The sequence below is a fragment of the Tachypleus tridentatus genome, chromosome 2, assembly GCF_004210375.1.
Source record: "Tachypleus tridentatus isolate NWPU-2018 chromosome 2, ASM421037v1, whole genome shotgun sequence".
NCBI classification, from domain to species: Eukaryota; Metazoa; Arthropoda; class Merostomata; order Xiphosura; family Limulidae; genus Tachypleus; species Tachypleus tridentatus.
Window position 1 is genome coordinate 32,022,320 of NC_134826.1, and position 20,538 is coordinate 32,042,857.

Here is a 20,538-nt window from a genome sequence, read left to right on the forward strand (position 1 = left end):
ACCACATACCAAGGCCAGAGATACTCAACTAAGTATTACTCAAGAAACATTATCTGTTACAACCATTTACCAAGGCCAGAGATACTCAACTAAGTATTGAACAAGAAACATTATCTGTTACAACCATTTACCAAGGCCAGAGATACTCAACTAAGTATTACTCAAGAAACATTATCTGTTATAACCATATACCAAGGCCAGAGATACTCAACTAAGTATTACACAAGAAACATTATCTGTTATAACCATTTACCAAGGCCAGAGATACTCAACTAAGTATTGAACAAGAAACAGTATCTGTTATAACCATATACCAAGTCTATAGATACTCAACTAAGTATTACACAAGAAACATTATCTGTTATAACCATTTACCAAGGCCAGAGATACTCAACTAAGTATTACTCAAGAAACATTATCTGTCACAACCATTTACCAAGGGCAGAGATACTCAACTAAGTATTGAACAAGAAACAGTATCTGTTATAACCATATACCAAGGCCAGACATACTCAACTAAGTATTGAACAAGAAACAGTATCTGTTATAACCATATACCAAGTCTATAGATACTCAACTAAGTATTACACAAGAAACATTATCTGTTATAACCATTTACCAAGGCCAGAGATACTCAACTAAGTATTGAACAAGAAACAGTATCTGTTATAACCATATACCAAGTCTATAGATACTCAACTAAGTATTGAACAAGAAACAGTATCTGTTATAACCATATACCAAGTCTATAGATACTCAACTAAGTATTACACAAGAAACATTATCTGTTATAACCATATACCAAGGCCAGAGATACTCAACTAAGTATTGAACAAGAAACAGTATCTGAAATAACCATATACCAAGTCTATAGATACTCAACTAAGTATTACACAAGAAACATTATCTGTTATAACCATTTACCAAGGCCAGAGATACTCAACTAAGTATTGAACAAGAAACAGTATCTGTTATAACCATTTACCAAGTCTATAGATACTCAACTAAGTATTACACAAGAAACATTATCTGTTATAACCATATACCAAGGCCAGAGATACTCAACTAAGTATTGAACAAAAAACAGTATTTGTTATAACCATATACCAAGTCTATAGATACTCAACTAAGTATTGAACAAGAAACATTATCTGTTATAACCATATACCAAGGCCAGACATACTCAACTAAGTATTGAACAAGAAACAGTATCTGTTATAACCATATGCTAAGGTCAGAGATACTCAACTAAGTATTAAACAAGAAACAGTATCTGTTATCAATTTTTTCTGTCAATTACATTAGGAGCATTCCATTTAAATCTTTATTTTTGTACTTAGAGAATATTCTTTATTTACCAATAATGTTTTGATCACCTATCGTAATGTGGATTATTTTTATCACCACTGAAATACACAAACTACGAACCCGGCATGTCCAGGTAGTTAAGACACTCGACTCCTAATCTGAGATTTACGAGTTCGAATTCATTTCACACCAAAATGCTTGCTCTTTTAGCCGTGGGGGCGTTATAATGTTACGGTCAATCCTACTACTCGTTGGTAAAAGAGTAGCCCAGGAGTTGGCGGTAGGTGGTGATGACTAGCTGCTTTCCCTCTAGTCTTACACCGTTAAATTAGGGACGGTTAGCGCAGTTAGCCTTCGTGTAGCTTTGCGCGAAATTCAAAACAAACCAAAGGACTGTGTGATCATACGGTGTAAAATATTTATTACGCGTACTATAAGAAAGTGCCGTGTAAAGTAATACACAATGAGAATATGTTGTAATGTAATTCTAGCATCCTTTAAATGAGGTAACATGTAAAGTATAATACTTATGTTTTTTCTATCATTGTTAATTTACCGTACAGAAAACTAAATTAATTTAGGTGTGTAAGTAATATTATGACATTATGCCTTTTCATTATTACATTTGGTCAAAAAAAATAAATATGTAATATATATAACTGTTGAACATACGAGACTGCTTAGTTTAAGAATTATTATTTAGTTTATTTAGTGATTTAGCATTTAATGATTATTTAGTTTTCCTGACAGGAGTGTGAAAAATTAATTATTTTAAAAGTACCAGTTGTAGTACGTTTCACAATGTAACTCTGTAGAAGTCGTCCATTGTGTATGCAGTTTGATTATTTACTCTGCTTTTTACTGTTGACGTCATCTTAGACGATATTTTAAAGTCTTCTCATTGTATGTAATATTGTCGTTAGTAGATGGACAGATATTTCTAGATTTTATGTCGCATGTTGTAAATACACGCAGATACAAAAAGCTAAAGCAAGCCAGACTGTGTGATGTTTAGATTAGCTATAAGAAACAACACGTAAAATGGGTTTCACAGTGTTATTGTAACAAGAGAAGATGAACTATTTCTGTTGTGTTTAAAGCTCTGGATACAACTGGGATAACCAATAGCGTAACTAATTTTTCTACATACGTTTGATGTGTTTTGTATATATTATTTCAAAACAATGGATTGTGTGCTGTCCGTTTATTGTTGACAAAAAGTCACAAGCAACTATTGTAAAGACTCCAGCCCTATAAAAACCTTGCAACTGGTGAGCTAGCCGTGATTATACCATGGTAAACGGCGGTATAATAAGGCGTGAGTGACAGCAAAAATACGACTATGTGCAATCATAACAGTGGCGAAAATAGTGTTTAAATTACAATCACGCTATATAATCATGTCGATCGATTTTGATAAATGGGTAATGAGAGATGAGGGTCTCTACGAGAAGGAAAAGCGGAGGAAGAATGACAAAAAGAATAACAGGAAACAGTAACAGGAAGAACATGAGCATAAATTGTGAAAGAAGAAAAAGGACAGTGAGGAGATTGGAAATAAAGAAAATAAAGACAGAAAGACAGAGAAGAGATTGGAAATGGAGAGAATAAGGACAGAGAAGAGATTGGAAATAAAGAGGATAAGGACAGTAAAGAGATTGGAAATGGAGAGAATAAGGACAGAGAAGAGATTAGAAATAAAGAGAATAAGGACAAAGAAGAGATTGGAAATAAAGAATAAGGACAGAGAAAGATTGAAATAAAAGAATAAGGGCAGAGGAGAGATTGGAAATAAAGAATAAGGACAAAGAAGAGATTGGAAATAAAGAGAATAAGGACAGAGAAGAGATTGGAAATAAAGAGAATAAGGGCAGAGAAGAGATTGGAAATAAAGAGAATAAGGGCAGAGGAGAGATTGGAAATGAAGAGAATTAGGACAGAGAAGAGATTGGAAATAATGAGAATAAGAACAGAGAAGAGATTGGAAATAAAAAGAATAAGGACACAAATCGAGATAATCAAGGTCAACCAACAGAAGAAGAAAGAACATAAGAATGACAATGGGAATAGAGACAGCTGACGTAAGCTACCTAAATGTGATGTCCATAAAAATGACATGGACGCTTTATGGAGAAATGTGAAAGATTCGCCCAAAGTCAGAACTAAAACAAATGTGTTTAGACAACCTTTCTAAACCATTTTATCATAGGAAAAGGACTACAAGCACATGAAGACATAACTTCAGAAGATACCATGGACTATGACAAATTAAAAGTGTCCTTGCTCAAACGCTATGGAATTATCAAATAAAGCCTTTCTTTGAAGTTCACAGAAGTCAGACCTCATAATGAGGAAGTTTATTTCAATTTATGGTACGTTCATGGTGATACTTCACAAGATAGAATGAGATGGCTAAGTGTGAAAATAGTTTTAAAGGACTAGCAGATCTATTCATGTGTGAACCATTTATGATCACACATCCATGTCATATTTCACTATTCCTAAAGGAGAGAGAACTAAAAGAAGTGGATGAGATTATTAGGCTACCAGAACAGCAAATGGAAGTATCTAGAAAGAGTATAACTGGCAAGTCGAAGAATAACCAATTAAAGTTGAAACCAGTTTTGGCTAACCAGAAACAGGATACCATGAAAGGTAACAAAAACTCAACTGATAAGAAGATGAAGAAATTACTATATTTGTTATAAAATGAGGCCCATTACAAAGAAATGCAAGTCCACCACCAACAAACAGCGCAGAAATATCAACATAAATCAGCTGGAACAACTTACAATGATGATTTTGGAAAGAAACAAGAAAAAGCTTCTGTTTCCACAGATGCTGCTGCCAGAAGAAACAGAATAGAGTATCCTATCCAATTTACCACAGTAAGGGAGTACTCTTTCCGTGATTAACCATTGCTTAACTGATGGTAATCTCAAGTTATCAAACGAGTCAACGGTACCAGAGGTAACTGGAACATGCGCAGAAATGAGATACAGTCTAGTATAAAAGGATCAGATGACAGGCAAGGTACACCTGTGTATGCTGATTGATGAGACAATGAGAAACTTTTCAATAGCAAAATTAAAGGTAGGTACTTCATATTATGTGGAAAACCTTGAAGCTGTGTGTGTGAAGGCACCAATCTATGTGATGGTGATTGTGAATGTACTAGGTAGTAGAAGTTTGCAGGAACTACAGGGAAAAAAGTACTTATAAGGCATCTGCATTCACCACAAAAGCAGAGGGGAAGAAAACCAAGCATCAAACCCAATTAATTCTCGAAAACTGACATACAGAATGTAGATCTAATTAAGGAATTTGAAAGAAGCACAGAAAAAAAAGACTTCAGTGCATAAAGTTTGTGACAGCGTCTGAGGGACAGTTAAGAACAAAACTAAAAGAAGAAGGACCTACAGAATAGAGAACTGGGAAGGAGTACTGTACCATATTTACCAAAGAAGTTTTACCAAGTACGTCAAAGGTAGTCAAAAACACTTCTATGACAAGAGTATCAACAACGACAAACATTTTTGTTACTCTTTCACTTTCTATATGTTTTAGTTTTGATTAATTTATCGTTATTGAAGTGTTGTATTTTGGTTATTTACTTATGAATGATATAGTTCTGCTTTAGATACTGAAGATAGAATCCGTAGAATTTCGAAACTTCTCTGTCTTTCCTTCTGTTATAAATAAACAACGTTGTTTATCGTTTCAGTTTTTATTGTAAATGTCTTAAGTTATCGGCCTCTCGAGTCACTCTTCTCGTTACATCTCGCTAGGGCCCGACATGGCCTGGTGAGTTAAGGCGTTCGACTCGTAATCTGAGGGTCGCGGGTTAGAATCCCTGTCGCACCAAACATGCTCGCCCTTTCAGCTGTGGAGACGTTAGAATTTGACGGTCAATCCTACTATTCGTTGGTAAAAGAGTAGCCCAAGAGTTGGCGGTGGGTGGTGATGACTAGCTGCCTTTCCTCTAGGCTTACACTACTAAATTAAGGACGGTTAGTGCAGATAGTTCTCGTGTAGCTTTGTACGAAATTCAAAAAACAAATAAACAAACACCTTGCTAGCTGAATTTGCAAACGCGCCACTTGGCCTTTATTAATAAATTAGGAGGGCTTACCTGGTTTGAAGGGATTATTGTCGTTTAAATGTTCGTTCTCCCTGGATAATAAGAAGGAAAGAAATAAATTGAAAAGAGGAAAATTATTAACAGGAACATGTGCATGATTATCAGCACTGGAATAAGTCTGTTACTTTTGGTTCAAATCCAAATTAAGGCACAGAACTCGAATTCGTAATCACTCACAACACTAAAAAACAACAACATTGTACCACACATTTAGTTTTCAGAAGAGATGCTGTAAAATAATTATTCGTCACTGTCACTATAATTGTCCCTTCACACTGGTAGGACGACTCAAGCTTGTTATTCATCAGTCGAGCAGTACGTCAATCAGACTATAATTGCCCCTTCACACTGGTAGGACGACTAAAGCTTGTTATTCATCAGTCGAGCAGTACGTCAATCAGACTATAATTACCCTTTTACAGTGGTAGGACGACTCAAGCTTGTTATTCATCAGTCGAGCAGTACGTCAATCAGACTATAATTGTCCCTTCACACTGGTAGGACGACTAAAGCTTGTTATTCATCAGTCGAGCAGTACGTCAATCAGACTATAATTGTCCCTTCACACTGGTAGGACGACTAAAGCTTGTTATTCATCAGTCGAGCAGTACGTCAATCAGACTATAATTGTCCCTTCACACTGGTAGGACGACTAAAGCTTGTTATTCATCAGTCGAGCAGTACGTCAATCAGACTATAATTGTCCCTTCACACTGGTAGGACGACTAAAGCTTGTTATTCATCAGTCGAGCAGTACGTCAATCAGACTATAATTACCCTTTTACAGTGGTAGGACGACTCAAGCTTGTTATTCATCAGTCGAGCAGTACGTCAATCAGACTATAATTGTCCTTCACACTGGTAGGACGACTCAAGCTTGTTATTCATCAGTCGAGCAGTACGTCAATCAGACTATAATTGCCCCTTCACACTGGTAGGACGACTCAAGCTTGTTATTCATCAGTCGAGCAGTACGTCAATCAGACTATAATTATCCTTTTACAGTGGTAGGACGACTCAAGCTTGTTATTCATCAGTCGAGCAGTACGTCAATCAGACTATAATTGTCCCTTCACACTGGTAGGACGACTAAAGCTTGTTATTCATCAGTCGAGCAGTACGTCAATCAGACTATAATTGTCCCTTCACACTGGTAGGACGACTAAAGCTTGTTATTCATCAGTCGAGCAGTACGTCAATCAGACTATAATTACCCTTTTGCAGTGGTAGGACGACTCAAGCTTGTTATTCATCAGTCGAGCAGTACGTCAATCAGACTATAATTGTCCCTTCACACTGGTAGGACGACTCAAGCTTGTTATTCATCAGTCGAGCAGTACGTCAATCAGACTATAATTGCCCCTTCACACTGGTAGGACGACTCAAGCTTGTTATTCATCAGTCGAGCAGTACGTCAATCAGACTATAATTACCCCTTTACACTGGTAGGACGACTCAAGCTTGTTATTCATCAGTCGAGCAGTACGTCAATCAGACTATAATTACCCCTTTACACTGGTAGGACGACTCAAGCTTGTTATTCATCAGTCGAGCAGTACGTCAATCAGACTATAATTACCCCTTTACACTGGTAGGACGACTCAAGCTTGTTATTCATCAGTCGAGCAGTACGTCAATCAGACTATAATTACCCCTTTACACTGGTAGGACGACTCAAGCTTGTTATTCATCAGTCGAGCAGTACGTCAATCAGACTATAATTACCCCTTTACACTGGTAGGACGACTCAAACTTGTTATTCATCAGTCGAGCAGTACGTCAATCAGACTATAATTACCCCTTTACACTGGTAGGACGACTCAAGCTTGTTATTCATCAGTCGAGCAGTACGTCAATCAGACTATAATTGTCCCTTCACACTGGTAGGACGACTCAAGCTTGTTATTCATCAGTCGAGCAGTACGTCAATCAGACTATAATTACCCCTTTACACTGGTAGGACGACTCAAGCTTGTTATTCATCAGTCGAGCAGTACGTCAATCAGACTATAATTGTCCCTTCACACTGGTAGGACGACTAAAGCTTGTTATTCATCAGTCGAGCAGTACGTCAATCAGACTATAATTACCCCTTTACACTGGTAGGACGACTAAAGCTTGTTATTCATCAGTCGAGCAGTACGTCAATCAGACTATAATTGTCCCTTTATACTGGTAGGACGACTCAAGCTTGTTATTCATCAGTCGAGCAGTACGTCAATCAGACTATAATTGTCCCTTCACACTGGTAGGACGACTCAAGCTTGTTATTCATCAGTCGAGCAGTACGTCAATCAGACTATAATTGTCCCTTCACACTGGTAGGACGACTCAAGCTTGTTATTCATCAGTCGAGCAGTACGTCAATCAGACTATAATTGTCCTTCACACTGGTAGGACGACTCAAGCTTGTTATTCATCAGTCGAGCAGTACGTCAATCAGACTATAATTGTCCCTTCACACTGGTAGGACGACTCAAGCTTGTTATTCATCAGTCGAGCAGTACGTCAATCAGACTATAATTGTCCCTTCACACTGGTAGGACGACTCAAGCTTGTTATTCATCAGTCGAGCGGTACGTCAATCAGACTATAATTGTCCCTTCACACTGGTAGGACGACTCAAGCTTGTTATTCATCAGTCGAGCAGTACGTCAATCAGACTATAATTGTCCCTTTACACTGGTAGGACGACTAAAGCTTGTTATTCATCAGTCGAGCAGTACGTCAATCAGACTTGATGATATTTACCATTAGATGCTGTGCCATCTCTCCGCTGCCTCTCTTACTATTATTCTGGTTGTTTTACACAACCATACAGTTATTGATTTAACTTTTACCAGGCTAATCTAATTTACTTCTTTCATAAAATATATTAATTCATTAGACAGTTATGTGGTTCATTTACAGGCACATTATGATTAAAGTACAGTTACTGAATCTTTTGTTATCAGTACCATTATTGAGATACTTATTTTTTGTAAGGTACTCAGTATACCATCACCAGGTTTATTCTTAAGGAAATATTTATTAAGATACAGTTACTAACTTCTCTATCTTCACGTTCATGTTAAGATACGTTTTCTTAAAATACTCACTAAAGCTATTGTCACCAGGTTAATATTTAAGGTGATTTATTCTCAAAGTTCTGTTACTGAACTATTTATTACAAGTTCCATTCTTAATATAATTTCTTTTCTTAAGATACCGTTACTTTGGCTCATTCGCGATATTCGTTTTTTTATTATCTAGACATAAATATTTAATACACTTTCACTACTTTCACTGTTAATGTACTTCATTGTTTATATACAATAACCATATACTGTGTCATAATATTCACTCTTAAGATACATTTCCTTGAAGACATCGTAACTAAATATTAACATTTTTTTATCATGTTAATTTTAATGCCAGTTTTTTACAATACATTTACTGCAATGTCGTCACTTTAATTGTTTTTACTTAAGATGTGTTTACTTCAATCATTGCCACTTGATTCAATCTTAATGTTTTTTTAGATACAGTTACTAGATACACTGACATGAGATTCTTTTATACTGTCTTTTTTTCTTCTAGTATACAATTATTTTTTTACAATTACGTTCTTTCATAAATTACCTTTTGCCAAATACGTAGTTACTGATATTATTTTCATTCTTGAAGTGCGTTAGTCTTAAGATACAGATATGTAATGCGCTTGCATCAGGTTTATTCTTGAAGAACGTTTTTTTTTTAGATAAAATATAGGATGATATATTATCAGGTTTACCTTTAAATATTATTTGCTTAAGATACAGTTACTAAAAATGTGAGGTTTATTCGCATGACACCTTTTACTTAAGACAGCTACTCATGCACTGTTTTGGTTTCATTTTTAAGGTATAATCTTCTAAGATTCACATTCTGATTTTATTTTTATGAGATTCATTTCAATGGTACTTTTAAAGATATACTTATTGATTACAGTTTACTGTCATTAGGTGTTTCTTTGTGAGAATTATGACAACATATAGTTACCTAATGTATTGTGACGAGTATGGATACAAGTACATATGTGACTATCACCAGGTTTGTTTTGAAATACGTTTTCTAGAGTTACATTTATCAAATGCACTGCCAATACGATAATTTCTAGGATAATGCTTTTTTAAAATACAGTTACTGTATGCTATCTCATATTTTTAATTCTTAAAACGTTATTTCTCTTAATATGCAGCTACTGAAAACATTTTCAGTAGATGTATTCGTAATGTAACGTTTTCTTAAAATACAGCTACTCAATGCAGTTCCATTAGTCTCATTTTTAAATGCTGTTTTCGTGAGATGTAGTTACTGAATTCAGTGTCATTATGCTCTTTGTAAGGTACATTAGGAGCGTTTTAATTGTATCTTTCGATAAGATACACTATTTCAGTATTATCAAGTTATTTTTAAAGACTTGATTTTTTTAACGTACAACCACTAAATAAACTCTTACCATGTTTATTCTTAAGTAACTATTTTTATAAGATTGTCACTTTACGCACTTTCATCAATTAAATTCTTAATGTTCTAATTTCGTATGATACAATTGGTGAATGTACTGACATTAAAGTCTTCCTTTAAAGTATATATATATATATATATATATATATATTGTATTAGATTAATTGTTTTTACATTCTCTAATTACTATTCGAAATATAATTTTTAAAGAAAATATGTTCCTTCACTTTGCTTAAATTACAGGGAAAATAAGATTAGTATTATTATTTAATAAATATTATAACCGTGATGTGCGTATTTGGTTATCATAAGAAGTTAAAAGGCAAAATATCAAGTTGAACACAATTAAAAGATAAATCACAGTAATCCTCAATACACTTTATGACAAATTTAAGTCATAATATACACACAGACAGTAGTCTCAAGTTACAGATAGTAGTTTGTACACTCTTTAACATAGACTTATTTCCCCTGGTGAATATACATTAATTATTCACGATAACTGTGTTTAAAATTAGTTATATAAACAGATTCAGGTAACAATAAAAAGTGTCTTCTCCATTTATTATAATCATGCGTAACTTATTTCATCAAATAACTAATGTGTTTTATATTTCAGTGGGATCTCGTCTGTGAAAACGATTGGTTGCCCTCTATGAGCACTTCTGTTTATATGGGTGGTTTTATGGCTTCTGTCTTTATTTCTGGTCAACTTTCTGACAGGTATATCATGTGTTAATATTGTTTATAAATTATCTATACAAACGTTTTCCCCCATCCCAGTGGAACAGCGGCGTGTCTGCGGACTCACGTCGCTAAAAACTGGGTTTCGATAGCTGTGGTAGGCAGAGCACAGCTAGCTCATTGTGTAGTCTTTCTTATTTTTAAATAAACAAATATATGTTAGAGAACTCTACAAATATACATATATATACCAAGAGAGAGAGACATATAGATTGGAAGAAGTTATGCACCACATTTCGTGTTCCCACAGAAGATTCGTTTGTTCTTGAGATAATTTTTTTTCAAAAAAAAAAAAAAAAGATAACGTATTTCTGTTGTGATGAATTCAACTTGGAAAGTATGTTATTGAAGTTAATATTTTATTTTAGATTTTATTACTGTAACGGATTTAATATTAATTTAATTTCAGTTTAACATATATTTAGAAATGCACGTAACGTATATGTATTGCGAAAGTCCCGCCTGTTTTCTAAATTTGTAGAACATTCTCGAGTGTAAGAATCAACAATATATGTTTTACATTGCTTCCTACTGAACTTTTAAGAACTTGTCCAAAAGATTGTAGATTTATGTGCTAAGAAGACAGTCTTAATATTGTTTGGTCGCTAGAGTTAGTATACTACAAGTCTCAAAAAGCTATAATTGTAACAAATGCTTCTTAATCGGAAAAACTACAGATATTTGATCAGGAACTTTTATATATTTCGAACAATACAAACTTCAGTGAATTAATTTCAGACGTTAGTATTTCTATGAGAACATCAGATATTTTCGTCGGAAAAACACTCACATAAGAAGCATAGAGGTAGCTAGTATTCCTATCAAGTAAAGTGTATCTATGTATCAACATAAAAGTAAATTGCGCCTGGTGAACCGTCGACAAAGTATTCATTTCCAGACTAGATACAGAATTTAATATTGTTCGCAAGTTTGTAAACCTTTTTAATATAAATTATTATTTGTAATAACCATTATTATAAATTGTATGGTTGTTTGCATATTAAAATATATTTGTGTTAAGAAAGAAAATTGTATGTATCAATCTCGTTAGCAAATATAATAAATTTGGTACGTTCTGACATTCAGTTAACTTCTACATTCAAATTCCAGTTTCCGTTTATTTGAAATCGTAATACATAACGTACGTAACACAGTAAATCGGGGAGGGATTCTCCAGGACTTTAATCCGAGACAAAATTCGTTCTAAACTAAAATTAAAATATTAATTCAATTTATATTTATCACTGCCATTAAGATTTGATCAAGTCTAACTATCGAGATTTTCTTAAAACACCCTCTCTCTAACAACTAATAAATATAAAATTGCCAACAACTTAGAATTGGAGGTTAAAAAATCAATGAGTAAAATTAACATAAAGTGTATTATTGAAATATTAGTCGATAATGATTTGTTGTCTGACAGGGATGGATACAGAGGGGAGGATCGGGGGATGTATCCCCCCTACTGGCCATACCAAAATTGTGTAGGTTAATGGGAAATCAGAAATATAAAGTACTGATCATTTCAATTAGAATATTTTTGCTCTATATTTACTTGTAACATGTTATTTAGGAATATATGAAAGTTCATTGTCACATGTTGTGTAATTCAGTATAGTGCTGTACGATTACTTGTAACTTGATATTTTAGAATAAAATCAATAAATGAGAGTTCATAGTCATATATGTTTCTTTTCTTTTCTTTGTTTCTAGGCCTGGCATGGCCAAGCGCGTAAGGCGTACGACTCGTAATCCGAGGGTCGCGGGTCCGCGCCCGCGTCGCGCCAAACATGCTCGCCCTCCCAGCCGTGGGGGCGTTATAATGTGACGGTGATTCCCACTATTCGTTGGTAAAAGAGTAGCCCAAGAGTTGGCGGTGGGTGGTGATGACTAGCTGCCTTCCCTCTAGTCTTACACTGCTAAATTAGGGACGGCTAGCACAGATAGCCCTCGAGTAGCTTTGTGCGAAATTCCAAAAACCAACCAACCTTCTTTGATTATAAATTAATTCTATGAAATTTACGTTGCAGTAATAAGGAAAAGTTTACTTGGGGTCAGGTTTAAGTGACTGTTACTTAGTCGATCATCCCCTCACCGAAAAATTCTGTATCCACCACTGTTGTCTGAGGAAGTATTAAACGAATGGTCTAGTGTCTCCACTAGCCAGTCAGAGTTAAGTGAGAAAGATAAGTAAGCATACCGGTCTGAAATATGCAAAGTGGCCAATGAACTTTCTATGAGAGCAGGGGCATAGATCCCGGGGGGGATGGATGATACATCCCCCTTCATTTTAGGTGGGGGGTATGGTGCATACAATCATCCCCTCTACAATTTGGTCTGTTGAATTGTTTTATTGCATTACAGGCCAACAAATTGTGTGTTTGTTCTTGTGATTCTCGTGTTCTTACCAATCGAATTACATAATTAGGTCTAGATGTAGGCTTTTTCAGTAGTCGAAATGTACATATTTAATATAGGCGTGCTTCTAAGCTTTTCGATTTAAGCGATAGTTCGTAAAAATCAGTCAGTAGACCTAAGTATACAAGCAAGATTTGCAAGCACTATCACAGAATCTTTCTACGTCTTGTACATAGTGTAAGATTAAGTAAAATTTTCATCACAACAGATTGAACAGAGCATGAAATTCGAAAATATTACTCCCAAGCGTAAACTCCTGTGATCTAGATCTGGCAGGCCATTTGTAGCTTGTAGCTGCATCAATCTTAGGTGTATATTGTGCGGTTTTCCTACGCCATTTTTTCTTAGTTATAGCCGGTTTTATTGTCGAACGCCTTACTCTCCTTAGCTGACGAAGGCGCTGACCATAGTGTTCGTTCAGTGTACAGTTAACCACAGGTTCGGGCCGCTCGGATTCAGACTCGCCCTACATCACCCCCCTCCGCTCCCTTTAGTCTGAGCCTCGATTTTACAACAGGGCTTATGAAATTTCAGATTATCACCGCCCTCTAATAAAGTGCTGGTGCTTTATGGTAAAAGAACAATATATTCTCTTTTCATAGATAGTAAAAATATTGTATTTTCTTGTATAATTAGAACACAAAAGGAACGATTTCAACGGCCTGAAGTCTCTACTCTAATTGTATTGTTAGTTTTTTGTTTAGGTGTTTTTATTTAAAAGACGTGCTTATAGACATTATATCACAACGTGTTTGCCTTTTGATGAGCTTTAAACAGGAATATAATATATTTGTGATTGTTTAAGTATTTTTTGAGAAACTTGCAATTACTTGTGTTGTAACGAGCACACATAATTGTACCAGCGATGCCCAGGTGGTCAGTCGGCTCGATAGTCACTGTGAGGTTCGCGCGTTCGACTTAAATACATTGTACAGTTCAGTCCTACTTCCATTCTGTTCTATCTTCGTTCGTTGTACGTTAGAGTTTTTCAATAAAGACTGCATTTTAGCCTGTTGAGTCATCTGAGAAACAGATTTCAATTATAATCAGTGATGTCAAGAAAACCCACTTGTAGAGAAAAATATATATGTAAAAACGGCTCGTTTGGGTTGAGAAAATTTTTTACGTGGAGGAGCGAACAACGTTTCGACCTTCTTCGGTCATCGTCAGGTTCACAAAGAAAGAAAGAGGTAATTGATCGGAAGCTGACCACATGTTTGAAAGGGGTTGTGTAACTTAGTGTCGGAATGTAGAGGGCGGGCTTACAAAAAGAGACATTAATTCCATTAAAAACCTAAAACAAGACAAAAACATAAAAATTCTAAAAGCAGAAAAATAAACGCTATAGTCATAATGAACAAGAATGAATACATCCAAAAAGTGAAGAACATCCTATCAGACACTAACAAATTTAAACCAATACACACAAATCTAACAAAGACACACGAAACGCAACTAAACAAAATACTACTAAAAATGAAAAAAGCCAATACAATTTCAAAAACACTTTATTCCTATCCACGTAAAACTGACTCACGCACACCACAAATATACGGCATCCCCAAACCTCATGAAATAGATTGTCCATTACGACCAATAATGTACACATATGAATTGTTTAATTACAATCTTGGTAAATACATATCATGGGCATTCTCTAAATATGTAACATCAGCCAGTTCATTCATCAAACACTCTTTTAATTTTAAGTCTAATCTAAATCAACTTAATCATAAAGCCTTAATGGCCAGTTTCGATGTTATATCCCTCTTTACAGAAGTTCCAACCACTGAAGCCTGCAAGATAGCCTTAGAACTCTATGTCTGAGACCCTAACCCAACTATAGACATTTCCAGCAACCAATTAGCAACCCTCATAGAATTCACCACGATAAAGACAAACTTCATGTTCAACAACCACAACTATATACAAACAAATGGCCTAAGCATGGGCAACCCAGTATTACCAGTTCTAGCCAATATTTTTATGACACAAATTGAAACACAAGCAATTAACACAGCATTACATCCACTACTATACTGGTACAGATATGTAGATGACACGGTTGCGGGATTCACATCTGCAAAACACACACTTAATTTTTTCAATCACATTAACTCTATACATCCCAACATTAACTTCACATGTGAACAAAAAAAAAGCAATCAAATATAATTTCTTATTCTCAAAATTACAAGAACCGATACACAATTTAAAACAGAAATCCACCGAAAAATCACCCATACTGGACTATACATTCCTTGAGACTCAGTGCATGAAGCAAAACAAAAACTCAACATACTAAGAAACCAAATAAACACTGCCATAAAACTATGCTCACCAGATAAAATTAACGATGAATTAGACAAAATAAAACAATACTTCATCAACATTAATAAGTTTCCTCCACAAACTGTAGTAAACATTATACGCACACACCTAGACAGAAAGCAAAATTAACCAACAAAAGTAAATGTATCTCACAAATAAAAAAATCACGAAACCATATACTGCTGCATACCATATATTCCCGACATCAGCAGACAAATAACCAACATTTAGCAAAAACTAGTAACAAAATATGACATTCCAGTTAATACCAAATTTATTCAAAAAACCAAGCACAAAACTGAGGTCTATACTATGTAAAAACTACACTGACAAACACCACACCAACATTATTTATAAAATACAATGTGATAACTGTCACGACTTCTATATTGAAGAAACAAGAAGAAAATTGGAAACCAGATTCAAAGAACATAAAAAGTCACCTTCACACGTTTACGAACACTGCAAGTCAAATAAACACAACATAACCATAGAAAACACTCAAATACTAAATAAAGAAACAAACATAAACAAACGCAAAATTAAAGAAGCCTTACTTATACAACAACTTAAACCCAAAATAAACCAATACAAAGGAACATCTTTATACCTATATTAAAAATAATATAATAAATAATATAAAATTATACATTCAAACGTCTAACACCACCCTCTAGATTCCGACACTCAGTTACACAACTCCCTTTCAAACATGTGGTCAGCTTCTGGTCAGTTGTGTTTTCTTGTGCGTCAGGTTCTTTCTTTCTTTGTGAACCTGACGATGACCGAAGAAGGTCGAAACGTTGTTCGCTCCTCTACGTAAAAAGTTTTCTCAACCCAAACGAGCCGTTTTTACATAAATAGAAACAGAAACTGATTCCAATTATGACAAGCAAGCGTCTGAAACTTCCCGATATTAGACAGTTCTGCAAGCCAGTTACTGGTACTACAAGTGACAATGCAGATGCAGATAATCCAGCAACCTCAAGAAAAAGAAATAGAAACTTGCCATACAGATGAAATACCATGTTCATCAGAGGACAAGTCTGAAAATGCTTGTGCAACTATTGCACATCATGAACCACCAGATAGTTGTGAAATAAGTTTGTGCAGTAATGTAAAATCTGAATACAGCGTGGAAAGTCATATCATCCAGACGCACAACTTATACCACGAGAGAAAGCAAAATCTCAAAATATCAACTTCCATGGCTGCACTTCGACAATGAGACTTAAAAAGTCACATGCTTTCATTGTGCCAAGGCGGAAATAGAGGACTTTTACAGTGAAACTGGAGAGGCCAGTGAAGTATACCTTCATATCCACTGGTTTTTGCAACTGGAAAAAGGCAAAACAGAAATTCAACGAATACCAATCCTCCTCTCAGCACAGATTCTCTATATCACCAGCAGGTTCACTTGATGTAACTCTAGTGACTGTCTAGCTACATGATGGAAAAAAAGCAGCAGGAAGTATGCAAAAGAAGCCTAGCCAAAATATTCAGAAGTTTGCGTTTCTTACTGCGTCAAGGTTTAGCATTACGTAGACATACTGATACGGAGGGGAACTTCCTGCAGTTAATGAAGCTCCTGGAAGAGGAAGATCCTGAGTTGACGGCCTACTTGTCAAAGAAAACCACATTCACATCACCCCAGGCTCAGAATGAAATAATGGAGATGTTCAGCCATCAAATACCGAGGAACATAGCACACGAAGTACAGCAAAGTAAAATCTTTGCATTAATGGTTGATGGCACTCAAGATGTTACAGGTGCCGAACAGGAAGCAATATGTTTACGATAGGTAGATGAGAAAATTACGTCCATAAGACATTTCTTGATTTATACAGTGTTTCCAGTACAACTGGTGAAACAATATCCTCGACTACACTTGATGTACTGACTAGACTCAAATTACCACTGTCAGGATTAAGAACACAAACATATAATGGAGCCGCTAACATTAGTGGTGCGTACAGTGAATGCCAGGCAAAAATAAAAGAGAAGCAACCGTCAGCTTTGTTTTTTCACTGCGGAGCACACAAGGCTAATTTAATAATGCAACATGCAGTTGAAGCTTATGAATGTGTTCGAGATTCTATCCAGTGTCTTGCTTCAGAGGTCAGGCAAATACAAGACAATCTTTGAAAATATTGTATCGTCAGACAGCCACAATGGTCCAGTTAAATACATCCGTCCACTGTGTCCAACCCGCTGGTTGTGCTGCCTATCTGCAATTACATGTGCTAATGATCACTACAGTGACATTGTTGATTCTTTGTCTGAATTAGCAAATGAAAAATCAGATGTAAGAGTGAAAGCACGAGGTCTGCTAAACAGATTTGACAAAGGTAAGGCAGTTTTAGGATTGTTGATGGCTTAGCATCCATTAGCTGCATTAGAAAAACTAAACCGTGCATTCCAAGGAAAATCAGCGACAGTATCTGGCATGATTAAAGCATCTGCAATGACAGTTGAGCAACTGCGGGTATTGTGAACAGAGGAAAATTACAAGAAGGTATTTTATGAAGCTGAGAAAAGGTAACTTCCATAGATCTGGGGGCTTGGCATGGCCAAGCGTCTTAAGGCGTGCGACTTGTAATCTGAGGGTCGCGGGTTCGCATCCCCGTCGCGCTAAACATGCTCGCCCTTTCAGCCGTGGGGGCGTTATAAGTGACGGTCAATCCCACTATCCGTTGGTAAAAGAGTAGCCCAAAAGTTGGCGGTGGGTGGTGATGACTAGCAGCCTTCCCTCTTGTCTTACACTGCTAAATTAGGGACGGCTAGCACAGATAGCCCTCGAGTAGCTTTGTGCAAAATTCAAAAACAAACAAACAAACCATAGATCTGGTGGCTATTAAACTACCACGCATTCGCAGACCCTCGTAAAGGATCACAGGTGATGGTTCAGCACACCATTTGCAACAGCTAGAGATTACTACAGAAGCCAATATTTTGAATTTGTGGACACAGTTATAGAACATCTGACCACTAGATTCAATGCAAACAACAATGACTTGAGGCAGTTTCTGGCACTTGCGAAGATGATCACATGTGGCAAGATTAACAACTCGGTTGTAAACTTCTATCCAGTTATATCTGCACAACGGCTCGAGTTTCAGTTGCCCATGTTCAAAGGAACAACAAAAGCAGTATCTCTGAAAGGTGCGAAGGATGCTTACTGTGAAATGCATGAAACAAGCCAGCAGATGTTTAGTGAAGTGATTCTTTTCATAAAAATTTTGCTTGTATGTCCAGTATCCAGCTGCGAATGTGAACGCAGCTTTTCTGCATTGAGACGGTTGAAGACGTGGTTAAGGTCAACTATGTCTCAATGCCGCCTCAACCATGTAACAGTTTGTCACGCTCACAAAGTTGAGTTCGACAAGATAAATATTGAAGAGCTTATGAAAGAATTCATAAACAGATCATCACAAAGGAGGTCTACGTTTGGGAACGTGTAGACTAGAGGAATAAATGAATCTTATTTCAATGAAAAGTATGAATAATTATGTGCTACATTGTATTGATGTGTGATTTTCAAGAGTTCGCAAAGACATTTTAATTATTTTTATCAAACAACATGAACAATTTTTCAGTAGATATAAACTTATCAAGGGTAATCACTAATTTTATTAATATTTGAAAACGTAATTCATGCAATGAAAGTTATTAGTAACCTTGTCAAGTATAACGTCCATCTTTTATACTGTGCAGTGTGCAGGAATAAATTCATGTGGCAGTTAATTTGTGACACATTAGTCTTTGTTCTCTTAACATTTTGAAAACTGTTCACAACACCTCACTTGTACAAACCTACATGGAAACCTTGAAGTATCGTGGCAACAAGATTACTCTTGGACTGCATGTTTACAGCTTTCAGGTTCACTTAATCAGAGATAACCAATTTGCAAATTGAACAGTCCACATGAGTGGTTTTAAAAATCACCCCCCCCCATCGGTTTGTTTGTTTGTTTTGAATTTCGCACAAAGCTACTCGAGGGCTATCTGTGCTAGCCGTCCCTAATTTAGCAGTGTAAGACTAGAGGGAAGGCAACTAGTCATCACCACCACCGCCAACTCTTGGGCTACTCTTTACCAACGAAAGTGGGATTGACCGTCACATTATAACGCCCCCACGGCTGGGAGGGCGAGCATGTTTGGCGCGACGCGGGCGCGAACCCGCGACCCTCGGATTACGAGTCGCGCGCCTTACGCGCTTGGCCATGCCCCCCCCCATCGGATGTAAAAAATCTACGCCCCTGTTTGGGAGGTTACTTAAGTGTCAACATGACGTGTGACAAAATTATGGAACATTTTCTTTGGCCACAAATAAAGAAAGATGTTTTCAAATTTTGTTAAATTTGTTATACCTGTCATTCGGTTGGAAAACATAATCAGTTCCTGTTGCTCCTTTGAAACCTATACCAGCTTTCAACGAACCCCTCGGTCATGTGATTATTGATTGTGTTAAACCAAAATACAACATTTGTGTTTAAGCACTTTCACGAGCTATGTAATTTTTTGTCATAAGTTTATTATATTTATTGTGTTATATATTCTTAAGATTAATGATGTTGTATAATTGTTTGATAATGTATTATATTTATGTATTGTTAGCATTAGACAACCTTTAACTAACAGTAAAGAGTTACTCAAAGGCTGTAACAAAAAAATAGCAGTAAAGAGTCATTTAGTTAGACGTTGTCTGTTGCCAATTTTTAATTATCTGAGATGGAGATGTAGCAGATTTAATATTTATTTTAATATCTATGTTTGTTTCAGTTTAACATATATTTAGAGATGCATGTAACGTACATTGTTAAATGAGTATTATGAAAGTCCCGCCTGTTCTTTAAATTTGTAGAAGAATCTCGAGTGTAAGTATCAACAATATATATATATTACAATGTTGCCTACTGAACTCTCGAGAATTTTATCTAAAGATTATAAACTGACGCGCCAAGAAACAGTTTTAATAATGTTGGGTCGCTACAGCTGGTGAACCATAAGCCTCGGAAGCTGTCAATGTAACAAACGCTTCTTAATTGGGAAACTGCAGATATTTGACCAGGAACGTTTATTGATATTTGTAAACGTTTGTGTTTGTT

The 20,538-nt window shown here is 35.9% G+C and overlaps 1 protein-coding gene across 1 annotated transcript in view; it reads left to right on the forward strand.

Annotated features, from left to right (window-relative positions):
• LOC143240418 (organic cation transporter protein-like) overlaps nt 1–20,538 on the forward strand; it is a 70,974-nt gene that overhangs the window by 16,869 nt on the left and 33,567 nt on the right. The window contains exon 3 of the mRNA XM_076482833.1: nt 10,557–10,660. Coding sequence (XP_076338948.1) covers nt 10,557–10,660 — 104 coding nt within the window. The remainder of the gene's footprint in view (nt 1–10,556; nt 10,661–20,538) is intronic.